Source organism: Vulpes vulpes, chromosome 4, assembly GCF_048418805.1.
Source record: "Vulpes vulpes isolate BD-2025 chromosome 4, VulVul3, whole genome shotgun sequence".
Lineage (NCBI taxonomy): Eukaryota > Metazoa > Chordata > Mammalia > Carnivora > Canidae > Vulpes > Vulpes vulpes.
Window position 1 is genome coordinate 94,415,021 of NC_132783.1, and position 26,486 is coordinate 94,441,506.

A 26,486-nucleotide genomic window follows, 5' to 3' on the forward strand; every position below is an offset into this window, starting at 1 on the left:
CCGTGTGGAAGAGACTCAAGGTGATCTCCCAGTCCACAGCCAGTACTGGTCTGCCAGCTGTGTGATTTAGCCATTTTGTAAAAGGACCTTCTAGCTCCAGTCATAGACACAAGTCTTCCCCCCTGAACTCTGCCCAACACTGCAAAATCAGGCACAAATAAGATTTAAGCCTCTAAATTTGGAGGGCAGTTTGTTGCACAACCAGACAGTCAAAAAAAAAAAAAAAAAAAAAGCCTCAGACAAAACAGTTAAAGCAATTCTATATGTGTATAGAATTTCTATATGTGTATAAAGCAAAAGGGAGAGAAGAGGCAAGGCATTCATTCATCCAAACACTTGTAGAACACCTACATGCCATACTCTGTGATAGGTCTTGACACTGCCCCTCTGGTGCCAGTGGTCTACAGCTGAGACAGACATTACACAACTTATTACAAGGAAGTACCAAGTAACTTAGGGATTCCCTTCAAAAGAGTGATCATGGGGGGATCCCTGGGTGGCTCAGCAATTTAGCGCCAGCCTTTGGCCCAGGGCGCGATCCTGGAGTCCTGGGATTGAGTCCCACATCGGGCTCCCAGCATGGAGCCTGCTTCTCCCTCCTCCTGTGTCTCTGCCTCTATGTCTATCATAAATAATATCTTTAAAAAAAAGAGAGAGAGAGAGTTCCCTTTAAAAAAAAAAAAAAAAGAGTGATCACGGGACACCTGGGTGGCTTAGTGGTTAAACGTCTTCTTTTAGCTCAGGTCGTGATCCCTAGGTCCTGAGATCGAGTCCCACGTCGGGCTCCCTGCTGGGAGCCTGCTTCTCCTTCTGCCTATGTCTCTGTGTGTTTGTGTGTGTCTCTTTCTGTGTGTTTCTCATGAATAAATAAATAAATCTTAAAAAAAAAAAAGTATAAAAGTGTGAGAATACTAGGTGATCTCACAGGACTTCCTAATGAAAATGCTGAGTAGCTACAGAAACTGCACAAGGTAATGGTGAAAGCACTCAACACTGCCTCTATAGCCTACTATTCTGAAGTGGAATCATCTCATGAAAGCTGCTTTGAATAAAGAGATACGGAAAGAGTAAGAAGTAGGACTTTCAGGGACAACTAAGGTTTCAGAGTAAATGATGATAGGAGAATTTTACCTGTTCATTGTTTAAATTTTTTTAAGATTTATTTATTTATTTATTATATATATATATATATAGAGAGAGAGAGAGAGAGGCAGAGACACAGGAGGAGGGAGAAGCAGGCCCCATGCCCCGAGCCCGACGCTGACCGATCCTGGATCTCGCCCCGGGCCCAAAGGCAGGCGCTAAACCACTGAGCCACCCAGGGATCCCCCATTGTTTAATATTTAAAAGGCAAAAAATCTAAGTTGACTTCTTCAGACAAATTATTCTTAAGGAAAGATTTTTTTTGTTTATCCCCAGAGGTCTTCATGATCACCAGGAAAGAACTCTTGAAGAGCAATTTTTATTTTGCTGCATAAATAGGTAGCTTCTCACCAGACAACCAGATCCAGTAGACAGCTCTTCTGTAAAGGTTAGTGAATTTAAGTTATACCTTGGTAACACTATACCTGAAGATAGCTTTCTCCCACAATCTGAATTACTCTAAGAACTAAGAGATGTTATTGTTTTGGGCTTTTTTATTTTTTTTTTTAGATTTTATTTACTTATTCATGAGAGAGACAGAGAGAGAGAGAGAGGCAGCGACATAGGCAGAGGGAGAAGCAGGCTCCCTGCAAGAAGCCTGATGTGGGACTCATCCCAGGACCTAGGGATCACCACCTGAGCCAAAGGCAGACGCTCAACCATTGAGCCACCCCGGCATCCCTAAGAGACGTGATTGTGATGGTGAAGCAAGGTAAACTACATACTGGTCCCACAAGTTTTACGAAGACAAAGACAAACAGAAACAGAACAGAGTGCTAACTAAAAATCCATGGCAATGAAAAGAAGAATTAAGAGCCTGCTCTTGACAAAGTTTGGGAGAATTCAAATATAGTGCTGCTGAAACTGTACTTGATCTCCTGAGGACTTTCAATTTGGCTGGTGCTGAAGTCCTTCCTTATGCGCACAGTAGAAAAAGAAAAACATCCTTTGATTCTCTGATAGGGACAGCTAATAGCCAAGAAAAGAGAATAGCCAAATCACACTTCAGATTTTTCTTTGGCACTACTGTGGTTAATGCTAAAGATTAGTTTGCTCTGGGTTAAAGCATTCAGACTTGATATAAGCCATTTGTGGTCATGGATCAACAAAAACGTTTTGAATGCCCACAGGTAGAGGCAATTTTACTCTCCTATAATCATCTCACAGGATCTTAAACAGCTATTGTTCCCACTTAAGAAACAAACGGGACACATTCGTGAATTTCCTGTTTTTCTATCATAAAAGTTCTCACACAAAACACCTCATGCTCAACACCCAGCTCTAGCTCTCCTACTAATCATGCGGCTCTCACACCCAAATCCCTCCAAGCATTCCTGGAACACCATAGACGGAAGGCAGTACCCCAGCAGCTACAACTGTCTGGGCTAGCACCCAGTGGGGCAAGATTACAACTAGAAATTGATTCAAGTCACTCCCTGCTATGCAGGATGTTATGCAATCAGTGACAATATTATTGCCAAAGAGTCAACAATTCCTATGGCTGGAGGGCCTCTGTAGCTGGGGTTAGCTCTTAAGCCCACACCAAGAAGAGAGGTCTCTTGTTTCTGACATCCAGGATGATGCTGGGCCTTTTCCTGCCCCTGAAATGCCTGGTGAACAAGAGGCTGAATTTGACCCCACAGTGACCTCTGCAGTGTTCAGGCTCCCAGCCCCAGCCAGTAAGAAATATGGTACTAAAGAGGTCCCTGACGGGTTTTATTAGCCTCACCCTCCAGGTGAGGAGGATGAACCAACCATCAAAGGAGGATGGCAATTTTGTCCTTAAAGACCTTAAAGCAGGGCAGCTCGGGTGGTTCACCCGGTTTAGCGCCGCCTTCCGCCCGCGGCGTGAACCTGGAGACCCGGGATCGAGTCCCACATCGGGCTCCCTGCATGGAGCCTGCTTCTCCCTCTGCCTGGGTCTCTGCCTGCCTCTTTCTCTCTTAAAAAAAAAAAAAAAAAAAAAAGACCTTAAAGCAAAACCAGTGTTTAAGAGAAAAATGACTGTGACAGAAACTCTTTTACACTAAAGACCTGTTGTGAGAAATACAAATGAACTGTATTCAGATTGGAGGATAATATAGAAAAGGTCAGTCCCACAACTATCACCCATGATTGATTGACCTGAGATTCAAGGTCCACAAGTATGAACCACACACACCACCCCCTTGCCTTACAAATTCTCTTGCACATATCCTAATTGAAAGTATGTCCAAAAAATAATTACCTTATAGACTATTGCAACTACCCCCATCTGCAGGGAAACTAGGATGGGGGCGGTGGAACAGGAGGGCCAATTAAATCACTGAACCCAGAAAGAAGGCTGGAAAGAAGGTAAGAACTGATGAGCAGACACTGAGAAAAAGTAAAGAAAATTTGGTAAAGGACATGATTGGCCAGAAACTTACTTCCTCGGAGACAAAAAACTATGCCCTACAATGCCCAAATAGGATTGCTCCAATTAATGCAGAGGCCACGGAGCACCCTCCATTCTTTACTTCCACCACAAGTCTTCTAAGGAATACACAAGGAATGGATACAAACAACCAGGCAAAGAATCTCCTACCTGAATTTTCATTGATACCCTGGGTTCATCTAACGTACTCACTACTACACCAGTACCATGCAAGTCAGCCCAGACTCCATCTCCTTCCCTAGTCAGCATTCTAGAAACCTTCATCCCAAACCTGGAATTCATTTTTAAAACAAAGGCAACTAAACACACTTTAGGCCATGGGGAGTTAAAGCTGCCACATAGAAATAAACAACATGAAGGACGAGGGGAAGATTCTCTGCAAGATAAACACCTTTCCATTTTTTATTTTTAAGTGATCTTACAAGGTAAGTCACAGGATTCTCCTTAAATAGCGTGAACAGTGGAGCAGGGTCCCAGGTCCTATTTTAGATGTGAAACCTCTTCCTGCTTGTAAAACTCGCAAAAATCATTTAGGTCTTCCTGCCTCTTCCCCTGATTTCAGGCGACGCCCTCCCTCGCTTAGGATCTCCCCACCATCTGCATCACTGCAGAAACCACCAGGATTAGGAAGTGCCTCTACCTCATTCACCAACACTTCAAAATGCTACTCCAAACCCAGAGCAGGAACAGCGCAGCAGCAAGACACAGAGCACCAGGCTGGGGCCGAGGGCACCACTGCTGGATACCAGCCGCAGGCCCGCTCGGGTTTCCCATCTACACCCCCTCTCTTCCCCATCTCCAGCCCTCTCCCTTCCAGCGGGTGCTTTATCCTTTCATTTTCCCTTCACGGTTGGTAATCTGACATCACCCCTATCTGCCTTCCGGCTGTTTTTACACTGGTCTTTTCCTCCCCTTTACGTTCTTCAGCCGTGCTCAAGAAGCACAGACTATTTCTACTTTTGCCCCATAAATAGCTCAGTGATGGTGCTATGGGGAGACCCCACAGCCGCCGACCCTCCTGCTGTAGACACGAGTCCCACAGATTCCCTCCTCTCTTTTGGGCATCCAGTTTTGTAGGTTTTTCCGCGGCCACTTTTCAGGTATTCAAAGCTGGGGACGGCGGGGGAGGGGCGATGTGCCCGAGGCATCCCTAAAGTCATCAAAGAAGGCGGCTTTGAGCATCTTCCCGCTCACGTATTTGCCTACCGTTTGAGGGAGCTTTAATTTCAGAGCTAGTCTCCAACACTCGAGTGGTTCTGTTACCGTGGGAAACGGGAATTGCACATTATCTTGCCTCAAAGACTCAGGAGTCCGGTTCCGGGCAGGAAGTGAAGTTCCGGGCGGCTTCGGTGCGCTCCGTCCCCGGCGCGGGTCTCCCGTCCCCGCTGGGAGGGGCCTCGGCCGGGGGGGGGGGAGGTGGAGGGGGTTCGGCCGGGGGGGGGGGGGCTTCGGGGGGAGGGGCCTCGGGGGGAGGGGCCGCCGCTGGGGGGCCTCGGGGGGAGGGGCCTCGGGGGGGAGGGGCCGCCGCTGGGTGGCCTCGGGGGGAGGGGCCTCGGGGGGAGGGGCCGCCGCTGGGGGCCTCGGGGGGAGGGGCCTCAGGGGGGAGGGGGAGGGGCCTCGGCTGGGGGGCCTCGGCCGGGGGGGCCTCGGGGGGAGGGGCCTCGGCCGGGAGGGGCCTCGGCAGAGGAGCCTCGGCCGGGGGGGGGCCTGGGGGGAGGGGCCTCGGCTGGGGGCCTCGGGGGGAGGGGCCTCGGGGGGGAGGGGCCTCGGCCGGGACGGGCCGCCGCGCCCGGACCGACCCGAACGCACCGCACTAGGGCGCCAAGCGGCAGACTCAACCGTCCGCTGGGCTCCCCGGCTCCGCCGAGTTAGTCACTGGGCGGCTTCGGCTCGGTTCGGGGTCCCCGACGGCTACGGAGGCGCAGCGCCCGTGACCGGGGAGCCGGGGCGGGGCGGCGCCTGGACGCGGCGGGAGCCGGTCTCCTCCGAGCCGCTGTCTCGGGCCGCGGTGTCAGGCCCGCTCAGGTCGGAAGCAGCACAAGTTAGAACAAGATGCAAACAAACCTATGAATCCTGAACTGCGCCACCTCCCGCCTGAGAGCTCGGGGGAGGGCCCGGCGGGGGCGTGGGGGGCGGATGCCCGAGCAGCGCGCTCCCGGCCTCGGCGTCCTTACCTCGCTCAGCTCGGCCGCGGGGTCGTCTCCGTGCCTCGCGGCGACCCCAGAACTCATGACTGCGCTCCCCGGCGCCGGGCTCCTCCGCCCTCGCCGCCTCCCGGCCTCAGCTGCTCGGCGCCCGCCGCCTGGTCCCTCCGGCACAGTCCGGTCTACACAGCCATCTTCAGCCAAGACAGCGAGGAAGCCCCGGGAAGGGCGCGGGGTCTCCCGAGGGCCGCGGGGCCGGGCGGGGGGCAGCGGCTGCAGCGGCCGAGCCGCGGGGATCCGGGCGCCGCCACCCCCGCCGCCTCGCCGCCCCTAGGGGGCCCCGCCGCCCCTCATGGCCCGGCTGGAGGGCGCCTCCCGGCGGGACCTGGCACCCCGGAGGGCTCCGGCGAGCTCCCGAGGTCGAGCAGGGCGGCGGGCCGCGGGGGATCCGCCCTCGGGCCCCGGGAGGACACAGAGCCAGAGGGCCGGCGCGGGGCGCGCTCCGCCGCCAAGTTTCCCTTCTGCGCCGTGCGGAGTTGTAAGCGGCTCCGGATGGAGCACGGCGCTCGGCGGGCGGCGGCGGAGGCGGAGGCGGGGCCCGGAGAGGGGGCGGGGCGGGGGCGGGGCGGGGGCGGGGCGGGGGGGCGCAGGCACCTTGCCAGCTCGCTGCGAGAGCGATTACGGGACCCAAGACCAGGAGGAAGAGGAGGAACAGGGAAAGCCACCTAAGTAATTGTGCAGGAAAAAAAATTTTTTTTGATTCCTCCTTGAAGCCACTTTCCATGATTTAATAAGGTCAAGACAAATCTGAACACTACATCAGGCAGCGCCGTACGCTTCTCATGGCACAGTAAGATTTTACAAGAGTGGGAGAGGTCATTTTCCCTGATCGGTCTAAAGTCGACACCGAGGGTGTAAATTCATTGTCAAACTCCCTCTCTGTCGCTGGGGCGGATTGCATTTTCTGCACGTCCATAATAAAGATGCCCCATCCCTTGAAACATATAAAATAGGTTTCAATTTCTCATCCTCCTCAACCCCAGGCAGTCCTTTTAAATATTACATTTCCCATACTCTTCCTTAAAAATCTTACTGCTTACCTGAGCAGAGTTAGGTTTGTATTTCTGGGATTTGGAGTATGAATGGGAAAAGATTTCTCTTTTTTGTTTTGTTTTGTTTTTTAAGATTTTATTTATTTATCCATGAGAGACAGGCTCCATGCAGGGAGCCCGACGTGGGACTCGATTCCGGATCCCATTCCGGATCGATCCAGGATCACACCCTGAGCCAAAGGGAGATGCTCAACCACTGAGCCACCCAGGAGGCCCAGAAAAGATTTCAAGAGCCTGTTATATCCAGTCAACTCTTGGAACCAGAGCTCCCTTCATCTTTGAGTTTCCCTGAGGTAAAAGCATCCCTGTCCAGGGAAGGGGAGGAATTTTCCTCTCCATAAGGCTTAAAGTCCCACTGAACTTGAAATACACTGAAAAAATGTTCTGATCCTTAAAACAGTAGGTCTGCGGGATTACTTATGAGGCCTCAACAGTCTTTCTACACAATGGGAACAAAATGTCTCCATCCCCAGTGACAGATTTGGCATTTCCTAGAGCCTTCTATGAAAAAACCATTGTATTGTTAATTTTCAAGATTTTTTTTTTAATCAAATAGGATGTTTATTTTGCTCTTTAAGAAGGAGCAAAGAGCTCGATCATTTGCATTTATCTTCTTACCCAGCTGCTTTCCTGGAGAGTTCATTCATTGCCTGATAGAGGCACTGGGATAAAGAAGAGTTTGCTGCTTTGGGGGAGCACAAGGTCCAAAGTTCTGGGGCATTGCCAGACTAGAACACACTGGGAGAAACACTTCTGCATGGGGAGGGCTTAGGAAGCCACATTTTTTTTTTCTTATTTACTCATTAAAATCTATTGAGGGGGCACTTGGGTGGCTCAGCAGTTGAGTGACTGCCTTTTCCGCTCAGGTCATGATCCTGGGGTCCTGGGATAGAATCCCTAAGAGTGTTTAGGAGCCTGCTTCTCCCTCTGCTTATGTCTCTGCCTCTCTGTGTGTGTCTCTCATGAATAAGTAATTAAAATCTTTAAAATAAAAAAATAAAATAAACCTATTGAGAACTGGGGAGCCTGGCTGACTCAGTTGGTGAAGCATGCAACTCTTGATCTCAGGGTTGTGAGTCCAAGCCCCATGTTGGGTGTAGAGATTACTTAAAAATAAAATTTTTAGGGGCACCTGGGTGGCTCAGTCAGTTGAGCGTCTGACTCTTGATTTCAGCTCAGGTTGTGGTCTTCAGGTCGTGGGATGGAGCCCAGAGTCAGGCTCCATGCTCAATGGGGAATCTGCTGGAGATTTTTTCTCTCCCTCTCCCTCTGCCTCTCCTCTCCCTCATGCCCAGGGCCATGCACTCTCTTTCTCAAATAAATAGATCTTTAAAAAAAATTTTTTTAATCTTTAAAATCATTTAAAAAACATATTGAGAACTGAGTGTGTGCTTTAATGTACAGATGGTGGTGAATATAAAGGAGGGACAGCAGGGTGGCTCAGCGGTTGAGCATCTGCCTTCAGCTCAGGGCATGATCCTGGGATCCAAGATCGAGTCCCACATTAGGCTCCTTGCGGGAAGCCTACTTCTCCCTCTGCCTGTGTCTCTGCCTCTCTCTGTGTCTCTCATGAATAAATAAATAAAATCTTAAAATATATATGTGTGTGTGTGTGTGTGTGTGTGTGACTCAAGCATTAACCCTACCCATAAAGTGTTTATAGTCTCATAAAACATAAAGAAAATGATAGTTCTAGGTAGAAAATGGAACTTCCCATGAAAGCAATACAAGTAAAGATGTATTACAGTTCAGAGGAGGAAACAGGATTTTGGCTGGACTTAACTGCAGGAGAACTGTGAAGGAATCTTAGGAGAGGCAGCATGTGAGTTGATTTCTGAAGAATAAATGAGTCCAGCAAAAATGAGGAATTAGATGAAGGTACCCCATAAAGGGGACCACTGTGAGAGAAAGTATGGATGGTGGAGGAATGTGCCAGGCATGTGTGGAAAATGGCAGGTGTTCCGTTTTAAAGTGGAACGTGGATGAGTTAAAGACAGATCATGGACAGTTTTGAGTACCAGACTAAATAAATGGGACTTTTGATAGGCAATAAAGAGCCACTAAAGGTTTCTGAACACAGAAATAATAGGATCAGAGCTATGCTTTGAGACATTCCAATGGATCCGTACCACACTCATGAGTAACTCACATGAATTCAAATAGACTAGTGTTGAGTGTGATTCTGGTGTTTAAAGAAACTTTTTTTTTTTTTATACTAGATGGCCCCTAAAGCCAAGCAGATGACTTCATCTGGTGTTCAACCAAAAGAAAATGACCTATTCCAAGACTAGAGGAAAAAACTGGCACTGTTGAACTTTTTAAGAAGCAGCATAACTGCAGATTTTACTTTGTGAACAATATAAGGCATTTTCAAGAGTAATGTTGACTATATGGAATATTTTCTTAAACCATGACTTTCATACTTATCCACCACAGAAGCTGCAACTCCACGGAAGTCTGGCAACAGTGGTAAGGTGGTAATTGAAAGTGGTAACTGAACATGCCGATTGGACTATGCCAGTAGTCCCGCAATAGGCTACAAAGGCCTGAATTAAGTTGGGGCAATGCCAGGCAGCCCCGGTGGTGCAGCGGTTTAGTGCCGCCTTCAGCCCAGGGCGTGATCCTGGAGACTCGGGTTCGAGTCCCACATCGGGCTCCCTGCGTGGTGCCTGCTTCTCCCTCTGCCTGTGTCTCTGCCCCTCTCTCTCTAGCTGTGTCTCTATGAATAAATAAATAAAATCTTTAAAAAAAAAAAAAGTTGGGGCAATGCCAATGGATAGGAGGGGGCAGAGGTTAGGAGATTTTATGGAAAAGAGTAGAAAGAAACTGTGGTGGAAAGAGGAGAATTTAAATATGACTTATAGATCTAGAATGTGGCTGAATGGGGTTTCAGACAATGTCCTCAACAAAAATAGGGATTCCAAAAAAGGAATAGGTTATGGAATAAACTATGTTTGAGATATTGTAAGTCTGAGGTAGCAACTGGGTATTCAAGGAGAGGCATTCAGCAGGAAGCTAGAAATGTAGCCACAGAGATACATCAGGGCTGAGAGTGAGATGAAGGCTTGGGGTGACCCCCATTAGATCAATAAAACCATGAAGTCAGGTGAGGTTGCCAAGGAAGAGGGGACAGAGAAAAAAGATCCAAGGACATTATCTTAAAGAAGGTCTTTTCATCCAGGGGAAAGAATAAAAGAGGAAACGGTTAGGGAAGGCCAAAGAGAGAAATAAGAATATAACCAGAGGAACCTGGAGTCTGGGAGTCAAAGGAAGATGTCAAGATAGAGGTGGAAGCATCTGTATTGTAAGCTAGAGAGGGGACAGAAGCCTCAAGACTGATAAAAGAGCATCTCAAAGACCTGAATGTCCTTCAGAGAGAAATGTCTGCAAAACTAAGGAGACAGAATGCAGGTTACCACAGGGAATGAGGAAGAACCAGGGATGGTAACCATGCACACGACTCTTTCCATAAATTTGATGGTGACAGGAATTCGGGAGACAGGCTAGTTTCTTAGAGCAGGTAAGTGACATTGACTAGTCATCTGCAGCTAAGGGAAACCCTGGAGATACAGAAATGGAGTGAAGTTCCTGAAAAGGGAGGAAAGGAAAGGGCCAAGGACCCAAAACATGAGATTTGCTTTGGAGAGGCTTGGAGAGGCAGAGGATTCTAATGTTTCTTCATCCTTTTTCAGCAGGAAGAATTGGCAAGAACTGGACAATGTACAGACCAGTAAGGAGAAGACTTCAGACATATATACCACTAACAGCATATTTCTTTCATGAGTCATCCAATTTCCTCTTTGTGATGGTAGAGAGGTAATGAAGACTAAAATAACTTATAATTAAATTTTACCTCCAAGAAAAGAAGACCATAGAGCTATCTGTCAACACAGGAATAGAGCAGCTGTGATCTTGACCTCTGACCTTGTTCTGCCCTGGGGGAAAGGCTGGTGGGCACACTGAAAGCCAATAGTATTTAGAAAACAGTTTCATGCAATGAGAGGGAGTCCAAATTCATTTTCTTCCAAGCTAAGATTCCATGAGAGTCTAGAATTTAAATATTTTGTGATTTTTTTTCTTAACCTCTTAGTCTAATCAGAAATCAAACGGGTTAAAAAAAAAAAAAAGAAAGAAATCAAACGGGTTGGGATACCTGGGTGGCATAGTGGTTGAGCATCTGTCTTTGGCTCAGGTCGAGATCCTGGTCCAGGGATCAAGTCCTGCATCAGGCTCCCTGTGAGGAGCCTGCTTCTTTTCTTTTCTTTTCTTTTCTTTTCTTTTCTTTTCTTTTCTTTTCTTTTCTTTTTTTTTCTTTTCTTTTCTTTTCTCTTTTTCTTTTTTATTTTTTTTCTTTTCTTTTCTTTCTTTTCTCTTTCTCTTTTTCTTTTTTCTTTCTTTTCTTTTCTTTCCTTTTTTTTATTGGAGTTCAATTTGCCAACATATAGCATAACACCCAGTGCTCATCCCATCAAGTGCCCCGCTCAGTGCCCGTCACCCAGTCACCCCCACCCACCTCCCTTTCCACCACCCCTTGTTCATTTCCCAGATTTAGGAGTCTCTCATGTTCTGTCTCCCTTTCTGATATTTCCCACTCATTTTTTCTCCTTTCCCCTTTATTCCCTTTCACTATTTTTTATATTCCCCAAATGAATGAGACCATATAATGTTTGTCCTTCTCCAATTGACTTACTTCACTCAGCATAATACCCTCCAGTTCTATCCACGTGGAAGCAAATGGTGGGTATTTGTCGTTTCTAATGGCTGAGTAATATTCCATTGTATACATAGACCACATCTTCTTTATCCATTCATCTCTCGTTGGACACCGAGGCTCCTTCCACAGTTTGGCTATTGTGGACATTGCTGCTATAAACATCGGGGTGCAGGTGTCCCGGCGTTGAGAAGCCTGCTTCTCCCTCTGTCTGTGTTTCTGCCTCTCTCTCTGTGTCTCTCATGAATAAATAAAATCTTTTAAAAAAAATCAAACTGGGACTCTCTACTATCAAGAAAGCTTAGATAGTGTTGTATATAAGACTACAATTGCATCAACATTCTAAGTACCCAAGAAACGCAAAGAGCACCTCAACATGTCATCGAGATTATAACTGATGCCTACAAATCCTTCCATATTGTCGCTGCTTCAACATGATCCCTCTAGAAGAGCTTCTCCAAGTTCTGCTTCAGCAGAAAGTAAGCTCCCATCAAGATGTGTGAGCAGGAGGAGGTAGCAGAGGTGTTTATCAGGATCAGAGAGCAAGTCTAGGAGGAGAAAAACCTGCTTTCCAACTGGGCAAGACCCTGAGTTCCCTTCCTTCCTGGGCCTTGTCTGTCCTAGAGGCTAATCTCTTTCCATCTGATCTCTGGGACAAGAGGCAGCAGCAGTCCTGGGAAAGTGAGAGGACACGTCTGTATGCTGATTGCATGCTGTAGCCATACTGGTACTGCCTTTCTGCTGTCAGGGGCATTCTGGCCCCTCTATGCATGTCTGCTGACCTCAGTGAATTTTTACACAGTAGGGATAATATTCTGGGTCTTGTCTGTACCCTCTACTTGTAATGAATATCAGATTAATCAAAGCAATCTTGGATAAAAGTCTTGAAGCTCCAGCATTAAGGAAACTGACTAAAACTTTGGGACTAGCTGGCCTAAGCCCTCTATTTCTACCTGTAGGGTATCCAAGCCACTCTTGCTCTGTACAAAGTCAGGCTTGTGCTCCTCCAGCCCACACAAGGACCCAAACCCCAGAGTTGTCCCCCTTACCCTTGAGTCTCTTAACCTAAACACAACATTGACACCACAGATTTAGGAAGAAAGCAGTCTAATTAACGTAATTCACACAAAGGTGAAAAATACTCATAATCTCCTCAAACAAGCCCAAAGCATTTGCACTGTAGAAAGAATGCGTTTAAATAATGATAAATTGGTGGGATTTCCTGCAGAAGAAGAAAGTGACTTTTCAGGGGAAAGGGAGATTTCAAACCCATGGGAATGCAGGAAGTTCCAAACCCCTAATTCCTTAAGGGTCATAAAAGTCAGGGAGCCCTCAAAGTATACACTGAAAAGAATTTCCTGCCCTAAATCTGTAAGCCTACCCCATTGTCCTATCCCCATGAGTTCAAAAGTGCTCTCCCTAACCCAACTCCAGTGGCCCTCTGCTCAATCACCAAGCCAGCTCTTCTCTCAGGTGCTGGGCCAGGCCTGAGTCCCAGGTTGGGAGCTTCCAGACAGCCTCAATGGCCTGTCCCATCACAGACATCATTTGCTTCAGGAAGCACTGCACTGGATAATCTTTGTCTTGGTCTATGTGTCCTCAGAGAGGACAACATTAAAAAGTGGAAGAAATCCTAGAAATCACCTAGTTCAACCCAGCCCAGCCCAGCCCATCACACTTATCACACTTATATAGATGAGGATATGCAGGGTCAGCAAGTTTGTGGTGTTTATTCAAAAAAAAAGAAAAGAAAAGAAAAGAAAAGAAAAGCATCCACTTTATGCCAGAAATGGCGCTGTGCTTTGGGATTCAGTAGTGTATGGGACAGAAAGAAATCCTTGCTTTCACAGAGCTAGAGTGCTTGGTGGAAAATGATTAATAAATAAAGAAGACAGTCACAACTTCTTTATTAAAAAGGTGTTAACACAGAATTAAACAGAAGCCATGATGAGGCAGAGCAGGCCCACTAAGGGAAGCAGTCAGAGACGGCCTCAATGAAGAGATGACATTTCATCAGAAGGTCAAAAAGGATCCAAAATAGATAGAAAGTGGGAGAAGGTGACCAGGCAGCAGGAGCAGCAGGTGCAAAAATCCAGGGGTAGGAAAGGACTTCACCTTCTTAAGGTGAATAAATTCCAAATAACTTAAAATTTTTTATTTAATTTAATTTTAAATTTCAATAAAAAGGTAGACAGTATTCTGGAACATGATGAAAAAGATGATGGAGGAGCCGGACTATGCAGGGTATTGTGTGGGCCACAGATTTCATTCTGTATACGTGAAGGTGAAGATGCCACGGGAAGACTTTGAACAGGGCAGAGATATTTTTACATTTTTTACAAGGTAAATCTATTCCATTTTTTAAAAAAGGTTTACAAAATATTTTATTTATTTATTTGTGAGAGACACAGAGAGAGAGAAAGGCAGAGACATAGGCAGAGAGAGAAGCAGGCTCCCTGTGGGGAGCCTGATGTGAGACCCAGGATCATGCCCTGAGCCAAAGGCAGATGTTCAACCACTGAGCCACCTGGGTGTCCCCCCAAAAATATTTTATCTTTATTTATTTTAGAGAGAGTGTGCGTGAGAGAGCTCTAGCAGGGAGAGGGGGGAGAGGCAGAAGGAGAAGCAGACTCCCCTACTGAGTGACTGAGCCACCAGGCCCCTGGGAAATCTATCCCTATACTAACCTTACCACCAGGTAACCAAAAAAAGACAAAAGAAAAGTTCTTCTTTGGGCAGCCCGGTGGCTCAGTGGTTTAGCGCTGCCTTCAGCCCAGGGCCTGATCCTGGAGACCAGGGATCTAGTCCCATGTCGGGCTCCTTGCAGGGCCTACTTCTCCCTCTGCCTGTGTGTCTGCCACATGCTCTCTTTCTCTCTGTGTCTCCCATGAATAAATAAATAAAATCTTAAAAAGAAAGAAAGAAAAGTTTCTCCTTTATAGAAATATTCCTGTGAATAAATGAAAAACTGATAGAAGTGGAATATTCCACTTTACAATGGAATTGTAAATTGTAAATTTCCAATTTACAACCTCTAATGAATTAATAGATTTAGGTAGAAAGCACATCTACTGCCATAAAAAAAAGACACACCACCAAACACACGACTTTTGTTGGAAGAATACAATACCACCTATGAGGCCATCTTAGCTCAGGAACATGTTAAATTAATCACAGGGGTGCAATCAACAAATTCCAGACTATAGCTCTACAGGACAAACAATTTGGTTTCTTCAAATAAATTGCAAGTGAATGGGTGAAATATTAATGGAAGGGGAAACCTATAGGCATAGCAAACAATTTGTAATGTGTGGTTCTTTTTTTTTTAATTTTTTATTTATTTATGATAGTCACAGAGAGAGAGAGAGGCAGAGACACAGGCAGAGGGAGAAGCAGGCTCCACACACCGGGAGCCCGATGTGGGATTCGATCCCGCATCTCCAGGATCGCGCCCTGGGCCAAAGGCAGGCGCCAAACCACTGCGCCACCCAGGGATCCCTAATGTGTGGTTCTTATTGGGATCTTGAGTCAAACAACCTGACTGTAAAAATTATATATTTATGAGACGTTCAGAAACATACTTTTCAGGTATTTGATGATATTAAAAATTATTAGTTTTTAGATGTGTTAATGGTCTTAAGGTTATACTTTAAAAAGTCTTTATCTTAAAAAAAAAGTCTTTATCTTGTATAGATATATATTGAAATATTTAGGGGTGAAATGACACAATGTCTGGGATTTGTGTCAAAATACTGGAGGAGGGCAGCCCCGGTGGCACAGCAGTTTAGCGCCGCCTACAGCTCAGGGTGTGATCCTGGAGATCCGGAATCGGAATCGAGTCCCACATCGGGCTCCCTGCATGGAGCCTGCTTCTCCCTCTGCCTGTGTCTCTGCCTCTCTCTCTCTGTGTGTATCTCTCATGAATAAATAAATAAAATCTTAAAAAAAAAAAATACCGGAGGAGCGGCATCTGGGTGGCTCAGTCAGTGGTGCATGTTACTCTTGATCTGGGGTTGTGAGTTCCAGCTCCACACTGAGCATGGAACCTACTTAAAAAAAATACAGGGGTGCCTGGGAGTTGGCTGAACATTTGACCTTTGGTTTCAGCTCAGGTCATGATCTCATGGATTGTGTGATGGAGTTCTGCTTCGAGCAGCATGCTCAGCCAGGAGTCTGCTTGGGATTCTCTCTCCTCTCTCTCTGTCCCTCCCCCCTGCACTCACTTTCTCTCTCTCTCAAATAAATAAATCTTAAAAAAAAAAAAAAGAAAAGAAAAGAAAAAAAAGAAGACAAGGAACTAGATGGGAGTTTTCAATGAAATAGACTGGCATGTCCTTTGGGTTTTTTTGTTTGTTTGTTTTAAAGATTTTATTTATTAATTCATGAGAGACACAGAGAGAGAGAGGCAGAGACATAGGCAGAGGGAGAAGCAGGCTCCATGCAGGGAGCCCGATGTGGGACTCAATCCTGGGACTCCAGGATCACGCCCTGGGCTGAAGGCAGCGCTAAACCGCTGAGCCACCCGGGCTGCCCTGTCCATTGGTTTTAGAGATCACTGGTGACCTTGAAAGAAGCAATTTCATTAAATGGTGGAGAGAAATAGAAGCTAGATTTGTGTGGATTGAATACTGATTAGGAAGGGAAAAGCTGAGAGAGCACAGAGAGATAACTTTTGAGAAGCATGTTGCCACAAAGCCTCACCAATACTTAACTATTGGATGAGGTCTTATTTTTTTTTTTAAAGATTTTATTTATTTATTCATGAGAGACACAGAGAGAGAGAGAGAGAGAGGTGCAGAGACACAGGCAGAGGGAGAAGCAGGCTCCACGCAAGGAGCCTGATGTGGGACTCGATCCTGGGTCTCCAGGATCACATCCCCGGCTTCTGGCGGCGCTAAACCGCTGCGCCACCAGGGCTGCCCTGGATGAGGTCTTAAATCAAAATCATAACTTCTACTTCTGAGCTTTTCTCCCTGTACTATGCCCCTTCAGTCAAGTTATCCTGGAGTTCCTTTTTGACTGGGATTAGAAACTCTGAGCTATTACCATAGTGGATCCCTCCCTAAACTGGTAACTGAAGTCTGTTCCATCATGCTGGGTCTTCACCTTATTGTTTATGAAATCAGCTACATTGCTTTTAGACCCAATGACTTACTGCTGTGAAATAGATGGAATGCAGTAGATAATTTGGTTAGTCTGTGTTTAAAATTTGCTAAGAAAAGAAATACTTGAAAACTATTTCCAGATTAAATCTCACACATAGAACAAGCAAAATTCCAGTCTTCTCCAATGGCAAATGTAACTCAAACAAAGAAACCCTGTAAGGTAACTGCATTTATGGGCTGCCTCCCTCCCATCCTAGGTATTCTCAACCTAGAATCATTTGGCATCAACATCCCTGTCATTATTAGTGGGGAATTCCTAGTTGAGATTCACATCTCATCATTCATGTGATGTTTCAAAAATCTCTTCGCTATCTGATATTTTGGAACCCAATAAATATCTGTGTCATTTTGTCTTAAATATTCAAAGTATCTTTCCAAACCTTTACTCATTTGTTCTCCAAATGTCTTTAAACTATATCAAATTCTCTATAGAAAGGGAAAATAGGGATCCCTGGGTGGCGCAGCGGTTTGGCGCCTGCCTTTGGCCCAGGGCGCGATCCTGGAGACCCGGGATCAAATCCCACGTCAGGCTCCTGGTGCATGGAGCCTGCTTCTCCCTCTGCCTGTGTCTCTGCCTCTCTCTCTCTCTCTCTCTGTGACTATCATAAATAAATAAAAAAAAAATTAAAAAATATATATATCTCTTAATTAAGAGATATAAAATTAAAAAAAAAAAAAAGAAAGGGAAAATAATCAGTGGAGATTAGGGATTTGGAAATCCAAGGGAGTTTTAAAAAGGGGGGAGGGGTAAAATCCTCCCAGGAGTGCTTGCATATTATGGTCATTCTCCTAGAAAAGAAAATGAAAAAATATATTATTAAATGGATGCATGAAAATAGATGTAGTAAAATTTGGAGAATATGCTTAAATTAAATGAATTCCAAATGCCTGCCACTGTTATTTGTGGGGCTCTTTGGGAGGCTAAAACAGCATCATTCCAATACTTTCTTTTAGCTAGAATATGTTATAAAAGCTGCCCAAAAAAAGAGAAATAATTAATCCAGTATGCCTCATAGACCTAATGACAAAGAAGACAGTTTGCTTGGCATTGTCCCAAGCTGATGACTGAAGAAGGAAGTTCTCAGGCACAGGCTGGGGAAAATCATCCCTGACTGAGTCCAGGAAGTGCCAGTGGATGGGCAGCCATGGTAGGGATTTTTCATAGGGACAAGCCAAAGCGCGAGGAGCAGGCTCCAGACTATCTCTCCCAGCCATCATCAGTTGCTTTGCATGATTGCCACATGAGCTCAAACTCTCCCCTCCAAGCAAATGCTGTGTGATCAGCATCTCTAGCCATGACCCTTACTTGTACTCCAGTTAACGTTTTTTCATGTGATTACCAGGCACTCTCATTAAGTCTGGCCATCACCATAACTTTATTGGAGAGCTAGAGAAAGGGAGAGCATGCACACACACAAGCAGCGGAGGGAGGGGCAGAGGGAGAGAATTTTCAAGCAGACTCCTCACTGAGCATGGAACCTGACATGGGAGGACCCTGAGATCATGATCTGAGCTGAAACCAAGAATCAGATGCTTAACCAACTGAGCCATCCAGGCACCCCAAAATGTACTTTTTAATGGTACAATTCAATGGTTTTCAGTATATTTGCAGAGTTGCACGACCATTACCATCTATCGGCTGTATGAGTATTAGAAAATAGAAATAATTCTGGTCTAGTTGGCAAATAACCACCACCCCAAATCAGAGAGTGCCCACTTCCTGACCAGCCACTGCCCCATGGCAGCTACCCCATTCCTATCTCCAGAAACTCCCAAAATTTCCCACAGTGTAGCTGCCAGAGGACTAACGCTGGCATAATCAAGGACTCTAGAACCTTCCTCCATCACTGTGACTACTCCCTTTTATCAAGTATTTTGAATGTCACCCCTGGAGAAAAGAGGCATTATTTCTTAAATGAAGACAGAATCAAAGAATACATTTCTTTATTAAAGATACCAAATTACATGGTTCAGTTAAATTATCCTCATACTCTTTTTTTTTTTTTAAGATTTCATTTATTTACTAGAAAAAGAGAGAGAGAAAAACATAAGCAGGGAGGAGGGACAGAAGGCCAGGGAGAAGCAGACCCCCAGTGAGCAGGGAGCCCTATGCAGGGCTCAATCCCAGGACCCTGGGATCAGATCTGAGTCAAAGGCAGATGCTCACTGGACTGAGCCACCCAACCCTATTCTCATATCCCTATAGAACTTCCAACAGCATTTGAATCCATATTCCCCAACTCCTTTACCACTCACCAAATATGAAGCCCATTTAAGGTTTCACATTCTTGACAATGCCCATCTTTCTGTCTTTCCTTTCCAGCTCAAGTTCCTTTCTTTTTGTTTCAAAGATTTTATGTATTTGAGAGAGAGAGAGAAGGTAAGAGGGGCAGAGGGAGAAGCAGAGACCCTGCTGAGTAGGGAGCCCAATGCAGGGCTTGACCCCAGGACCCTGAGGTCATGATCTGAGCTAAAGGCAGACACTCAACCAACTGAGCAACCCAGGCACCCCTTTCTGTTCCTTTCTGTTTGTGTCTCATACCCTTAGGATCTTTTTAGGATTTCATGCTCTAGAATTAATGAAAATATTTGACTTATTTTCCCAGTTATTAGGAACATGCTATTTGAATGCACCATCGGCCTCCTGTTGGCCCTTCAGAGACTGTTTTGTGAAAGTCTATAGAACATGAGAAAGTGTGCACAGGCTACTATCTAAACTAGCAAAAGCTACCCTATTTTTCCATCATATCCAATATATTAAGTTTTTGTCCCCTTTCTTCATACAGCTCATGTTTAACTCTTTTCATTTGAAATTATTTTCTTTTTTTTTTTAATATTTATTTATTTATTCATGAGAGACACACAGAGAGAGGCAGAGACATTGAGAGAGAAGTAGGCTCCATGTAATGAGCCCGATGTGGGACTCAATCCCAGAACCCCAGGATCACACTCTGAGCCAAAGGCAGACGCTCAACCACTGAGCCCCAGGCGTCCCTGAAATTATTTTCAAACACTCTTACTGGCAACAAGAATAGAGAGAGAAATGTATCTCATGAGAAAATCTAATCCCACAATGCAAATAGCTGTTTTGGGGGCAATTTGGAAATTTAAAGAATGAGGAATAGATGACAATTCTGAATTTCTTTTACTTTTCTTAAGGCAGGCATTTCTTCCAAAAATGAACATTTCTCTAGATTTTTGAGATATCAGTAACAGATTGATGTCTTTTCATATTCGTTCAGGCCTTCATTCAAGAAATATTATCAACTACTATATATCAAGCATCTTGCTTAGTACTAGGGAAAGAATGGTGAATAAAAAGAGATACCAGGGGATCCCTGGGTGGCACAGCGGTTTAGCGCCTGCCTTTGGCCCAGGGTGCGATCCTGGAGACCCAGGATCGAATCCCACGTCGGGCTCCCGGTGCATGGAGCCTGCTTCTCCCTCTGCCTATGTCTCTGCCTCTCTCTCTCTCTCTCTCTCTCTCATAAATAAATAAAAATTAAAAAAAAAAAAAAGAGATACCAGCATTGGCTTCCATTGATCCTAGAGTCACATTGTGATAGGATGCAAGATGGCCCCAACCTTTACAACTCCTTGTCAACAAGTCTTCACTTGTAACTTTGCAGTGCCCTCCCACTCTGATTCTGGACTTGTCCATAAGACTTACATTGGCCACTAGAATAAGCCAGAAGTAATGGTGTACCTATGCCACCTCAAGAGCCTTCCATGTGTCCTCCTGCACATCTGCCACTAACACGAGAGTGTGTCTGAGACAGCTTTCTGGAGGGTGAGAGACATGCGGAGCAGTTGCCCGGGTCTCAGATCAGCAGTCAGGCAGCTCCTCCCCAGATACAAGCGTTAGCCAAGCCCTATAACCAAGAACGACAGTTGCCTTGCCAGCCTGCAGCTGACTCCAAATACTTGAGCCATAAACATTTCCTGCTGAGTGCCACTGAAATTTTGTGGTGTTTTATTACACAACATTAATGTGGCAACAGGTTACTGATACATTTTTACTAATCATAGAAAATAAACATAAAATTAGGAGCTGTAGTGTGTGCTCTGAAGGACTGGAGTATAGAAACACGAGAGTACAGGAAAGCTAGATCTAGCCTAGGTGAGTGGAGAGGGGAGGTCTTCGGGGAAGAGATATGTAGGCTAAGATTGAAAGGATGTGCAGAAGTTAACTAGGTGAAGAATGGGAGAAAGGGTTGTTTAGGTTACTGGGCAGCATGTGCAAAGGCTTAGTAGGGAAGGAATACACAGTGAGTTAGTATAAGAAGGCTGATGTGGCTGGAACATGGATATAAATGGGACAATGTGAAGAAATGAGCTGGAATCATAGGCAATGACTTATAAAGCTTATAGAACATATGAAGAGTTTGAGTTAATCCAAAGAACAATGAGGATAACTGAATGGTTTCAAGATGGTAGTAACTGTTTTTCTCACATGCTTACCTGGCTATGCAATGGGTAGGGAGCTTCAACCATACACCCTAAAATTTGCCCATGGATTTCACAAGTTAGCTCTAAAACAAAGTATCATTCATCCATCCATTTATTTAATGGAAGTTTATTAAGAGGGTCCAATTTGGAATGAATGTATGATTCGGAGATAAAACAAATGAATGAGCCTGTGCCAAGCAATCTGACAGGTACTGGAGAGACACAAAGACAGAACTCCTGCCCTTGATATGCTCACACTCTAGGAGGGAGATGAACATGAAAAAGAGACTTCATTGCTAACCCAGAGGTATATGAACAATGTGCTTGAAAAGCATAGAGAGGGGGGATGCCTGGGTAGCTCAGTGTCTACTCAACCACTGAACCACCCAGGCGTCTCAACAAGAAACAATTTTAAAAAATACATTATAAATTGTAGTCAGTATTCATGTTCTCTGCAAATACAACTGGTGATTTTCACCACTGGATGAGGCTCTTTTAAGGTTAGGATTAGAAGATATTAAGTTATAAATCCCACACTCAGTGCGGTGCTCTCATTCATACACCCTCATCCCCACTAGGAAATCCCCAAATTGCTAACAATAGCAGCTCTCAAAGTACTGTCTTTTCTATTGTTAAAGTTTGCATAGTCTTCAGATATTGGACGCAGTTACTTATCTAGCAGGTGCTCCACAGCTGATAGGCATTACATTGAATCTCATGGAATCAACATTTTCATAGAACATAAACAGTAAACAGCATGAATTTTAAACAGTTCAACCTAATACTAAGTTCTGTGGCACCAGACTAGTTTAGAGAGTCAAGTTTGTTATGTAAATAATCTTAATAGCATCCAGAGAGATCAAATGCTCTTCATTTGACCAATTTTTGTTTTGTTTTGTTTTTAAATGACAGCAAAAGATTGGGATGAATGGATTGTTTCTCCTTGCAAAGTACCCAGACGCCGCTTGGACTCGAGGTAGACTTTCAAGGGATGTTTCTTCTAAAAGAACCTGCTTCACATTAATCATATTCACAATTGAAAGACTATAAAGATAATTTGAGAATATTGCTTAAAACCCTTTGTATTGCTAACTGAATTAAAAGAACAATAACAAATAATAAGAACAAGAGGAAAATAAATTCATAGGCCACGTCTGCTAGCAAAGCCAACTACCTATTCTTGACAGAAATGAATTCTTGTAAGGCTTGAATGTTCTCCTGGAGCTCATTTATATTTCTGTCTTGATCCAGGAAGGAGTGAGAGAAACTACATTTCATAGAGCCCACATGAGCCCTGGCACATCTAATCTTCAACCTCCACTTTTAATTTACATCTGAAAAATGAATGAATGAGCAACTACAGGAAGATATAAAAGACAGGGTTACACAAAGAGAGTGTATAATTTTATTATATCTGCTGCCCAGCCCTGAACAAATAAACTCCATTACATGTGCTGGCTTTGTATCCAAACTGCCCTCCCAACCTGGGGCAGTCATACAAAATCTGTCAACTAATGCAGCAGTCAGCCCAACTCTCTGACTTGATCCTATAGATCTATATTTCTAGGGACACCTGGGTGGCTCAGCGGTTGAATGGCTGCCTTCAGCTCAGGGCATGATCCTGGAGTTCTGGGATCCAGTACCGCATTGGTCTCCCTGTGAGGAGCCTGCTTCTCCCTTCTCCCTCTGCCTCTGCCTCTCTCTGTGTGTCTCTCATGAATAAATTAAATCTTAAAAAAAAAAGGTCTATGTTTCTAAAACGAAGCTTTCATTGTAATAACATTCCCTTTTAATTTAAGCAAAATAAAATGGAAACAGCACTGGAACGGATACAAAAGTAGAGTGAAAATGTCTCCTTGGACAAAGCTATTTTAATGAAAGCTCTCGTGTTCCACCACCCAATTAGATTCACTTCATTGGCTGTCTTCATGGGATTTCCCAAAGCTGAGGACTATCCAAAAGAAATAAAAGGTGAGCATTTTCCTTAAAGCAGGATGCTAGGTTTTGAATACAAATATTCGCATTAAGTGAAGGAACTTGATTAAACCCACAATTCAAGATAATGATGAACTGGGTGCTGGAACTCAGCTGCCTGACACACTTTAGCATATGAATTAAATTTTCTGTTAGCTAACCCACTTAAAAAAAAAAAAAGACTGTATTTAAACATTTTCCTTCAGGGAATTGGCCATATGTGGAATTAACAGACTCTTGGGTCCACATGGGGCTTGGCTTGCAATTTCTGAGTTTGCTGGGAAAGTGAGTTTATTGCATTATATTGAAATGGACACTGGGAGATTTATTTGAGCATATGACACTTTAATAGGAGTGTCTACTTAATCAGATATGCCATCATTCACATATATACAGGTGTACCAGCAGTTGTTTCATGAATGATCATACCAAAAATGGATGTATATGGCTAGATGTTAAAGAAGGCGCTTCAAATAAGGAGGTGGTGAGTGCATGTGGTGATGATAGGGAAAGAGCTGTCATGATGTACTACATGGATCTTCCTAAGTACATTCACAACTCTGTAGCAAAATGTTTTCCATAAAAACTTCATTCCACAAATAGAATTTAAAAATGGAATCATAGCATATGGCCATGTAAATTGTAAATGCAATCCACATGCCTTCAACAATGCCAGTGTGGATGGGCTAATGAAGATGCAAATGGGGAAAGGTATACCATCAAGTTGGCTACCTCACAATACCCAGATGTCCCAGAAATTCCAGAACCATTTTGTGAATATCAAAAGGAAAAATACTATCAGAATATCATTTCAGCTTTTTTTTTTTAAGATTTTATTTATTCATTCATGAGAGACACAGAGAGAGAGAGAGAGGCAGAGACATAGGCAGAGGGAGAAGCAGGCCCCATGCAGGGAGCCCAACGTGGGATTCGAACCCAGGACACACCCTGGCCCAAAGGCAGGCACCAAACCACTGAGCAACCCAGGGATCCTCCTATTTCAGCTTTGATATTCGTAGTCTTACAGACTTCAGATGTTCTATAGCTTAAATATCACAAGACACATCGGAAACTTAAGTGCTTTATAAGTCATACAAGGACAAAAGGGAAGCAAATGAATTATAAAGAGGTGGAGGCCCGATGATTTCCAATTAGATACTGCACTGTATGGGGATGGCTCGAGATTGATCTGTGGAGGAAATCGGATATAAATGATGAAGTTTTGGGATCCCTGAGTGGCTCAGTGGTTTAGCGCCTGCCTTCGGCTTAGGGGCGTGACCCCTGAGTTCCGGTGGAGACCCACATCGGGCTCCCTGCATGGAGCCTGCTTCTCCCTCTGCCTGGGTCTCTGCCTCTCTCTGTATGTCTCTCATTAATAAATAAATAAAAACTTTAATTTAAAAAAAAAAAGCAGAAGTTCAAAACAAATGAACTTTTATTTTTTTTTAGAAATATATTTATTTATTTTTTATTTATTTTTTAAATTTTTATTTATTTATGATAGTCACAGAGAGATAGAGAGAGAGGCAGAGACACAGGCAGAGGGAGAAGCAGGCTCCATGCACCAGGAGCCCGATGTGGGATTCGATCCCGGATCTCCAGGATGGCGCCCTGGGCCAAAGGCAGGCGCCAAACCGCTGCACCACCCAGGGATCCCACAAATGAACTTTTAAAAATAAATAAATAAATAACTTTTGAAGAGTGTAGTTAGATGGGGAGGAGCTACATTTTAAGTACATTCATTTTTTAAAGCACAATGTTACATTCTTTACATACAGGGTATGTTATTGCCATTTTGAGATGAAGACAACAAAAGCTCAAAGATGAAATAATTTCCTCAAAGTCACAAAGTTAGTAAGTACCCAAACAGACATGCAAACACAAGTATTTACAAGCCTGCCTTTCACGTATCACCTTTATAACTTTTGCCAGACCATGTGCCATCTGTGCTATATTCTATTTAATACTCTTCCTTAATTCAGATTTATATTTTAAAATATTTATTTAAAATAAAAAATGTAGGGGCATCTGGTTGGTCCAGTCAGTAGAGCATGCAACTCTTGATCTCAGGGTTGTGAGTTCAAGCTCCACACTGGGCATGGAATCTACTGTAAAAATTAATTAATTAGTTAATTAATTAATTTAATTAAAAATTTATGAGGCACCTGGCTGGCTCAGACAGTAGAACATGCAACTCCTGATCTCAGGATTGTGAGTTCAAGCCCCATGTTGGGCATAGAGCTTTATTTTATTTTTTATTTTTTTTTATTTTTATTTATTTATGATAGTCACAGAGAGAGAGAGAGAGAGAGAGAGAGGCAGAGACACAGGCAGAGGGAGAAGCAGGCTCCATGCACCGGGAGCCCGACGTGGGATTCGATCCAGGGTCTCCCAGATCGCGCCCTGGGCCAAAGGCAGGCGCCAAACCGCTGCGCCACCCAGGGATCCCGGGCATAGAGCTTTAAAAATAATAAAATAAAATAAATTTTTAATACTATCATTAATAGAAAAGAATTATCATTTGCCATAAGCAGAAGGCAACTACAAAAATAAATTCTAACTAAACAGTGTTACCCATCCAAAGCTCTGAACCTGGGGCCTGCCTCTTCCTTGTAAGGAGGGTTTGCAAAGTTAAGGACATATTAAAGCCCTTTGTGCACCAAAATAAGGTTTTTCTCTAGATGTAAACAGAAAGACAGAGCACTAAAATGGGAATTCTATTTGTCTCCTGTGATACAGTTTTTTGTTTTTTAAAGATTTAACTAATTTATTTGAGAGAGAGAGAGAGAGAGCAAGCGAGTGAGCAAGAGCATGAGGAGGGGGGCGGAATGGGAGAAACAGACTCCCTATTGACCAGGGAGCTGGAGGTGGGGCTCAATCCCAAGATTCCAGGATCATTATCTGAGCTGGAGGCAGACTCTTAACTGGCTGAGCCACCCAGGCACCCCTCCTGTGTAATAGTTTTATTTGATGACTGGATGTGCTATATGTGGAGGTATCACCTGGAATCATGCTTCCTACCAATAGTGGCATGCTGGTCATAATTTGGGGAACTATGAGCTGTGGAATGAGCATTTTTTGTGAGCTGAAGCAAGAGAAGATAAAAGGGAATTGATCGGATCTGATCTTTTTCAAATCAAAATTCAATTTGAGAGAAACTAACCTCTGTTTCCATGTATGATTCAATAAAATTATGTATGTATTCAGTCTCAGATTTATGTAACAAATCTGAGACCAAACTCAAAGTTAAACATTGGGCTAAATTCTTTCAAAATACTGATATTTGGGACACCTGGGTGGCTCAGTTGGTTAAGCACCTGCCTTCGACAAAGGCCATGATCTCAGGGTCTTGGGTTAGAGCCTTGTGTCTCG

The 26,486-nt window shown here is 44.4% G+C and overlaps 1 protein-coding gene across 11 annotated transcripts in view; it reads right to left on the reverse strand.

Annotated features, from left to right (window-relative positions):
• Positions 1-26,486, reverse strand: part of MCC (MCC regulator of WNT signaling pathway) — a 349,930-nt gene that overhangs the window by 297,398 nt on the left and 26,046 nt on the right. For 2 of the 11 annotated variants that reach the window (XR_012001144.1, XM_026006013.2), the window contains exon 1: positions 5,734-6,008. The exons of 6 other annotated variants lie outside the window; for them this stretch is intronic. Coding sequence is in view for 1 of the 5 variants with exons in the window: in XM_026006013.2 (XP_025861798.1) it covers positions 5,734-5,790 (57 nt within the window). In the remaining 4 variants the exon portion in view is untranslated. Of the gene's footprint in view, positions 1-4,765; positions 4,951-5,733; positions 6,009-26,486 lie in introns of those variants that run through there. 3 more of the 11 variants (XM_072756470.1, XM_072756474.1, XM_072756467.1) reach the window with 3 other exon arrangements.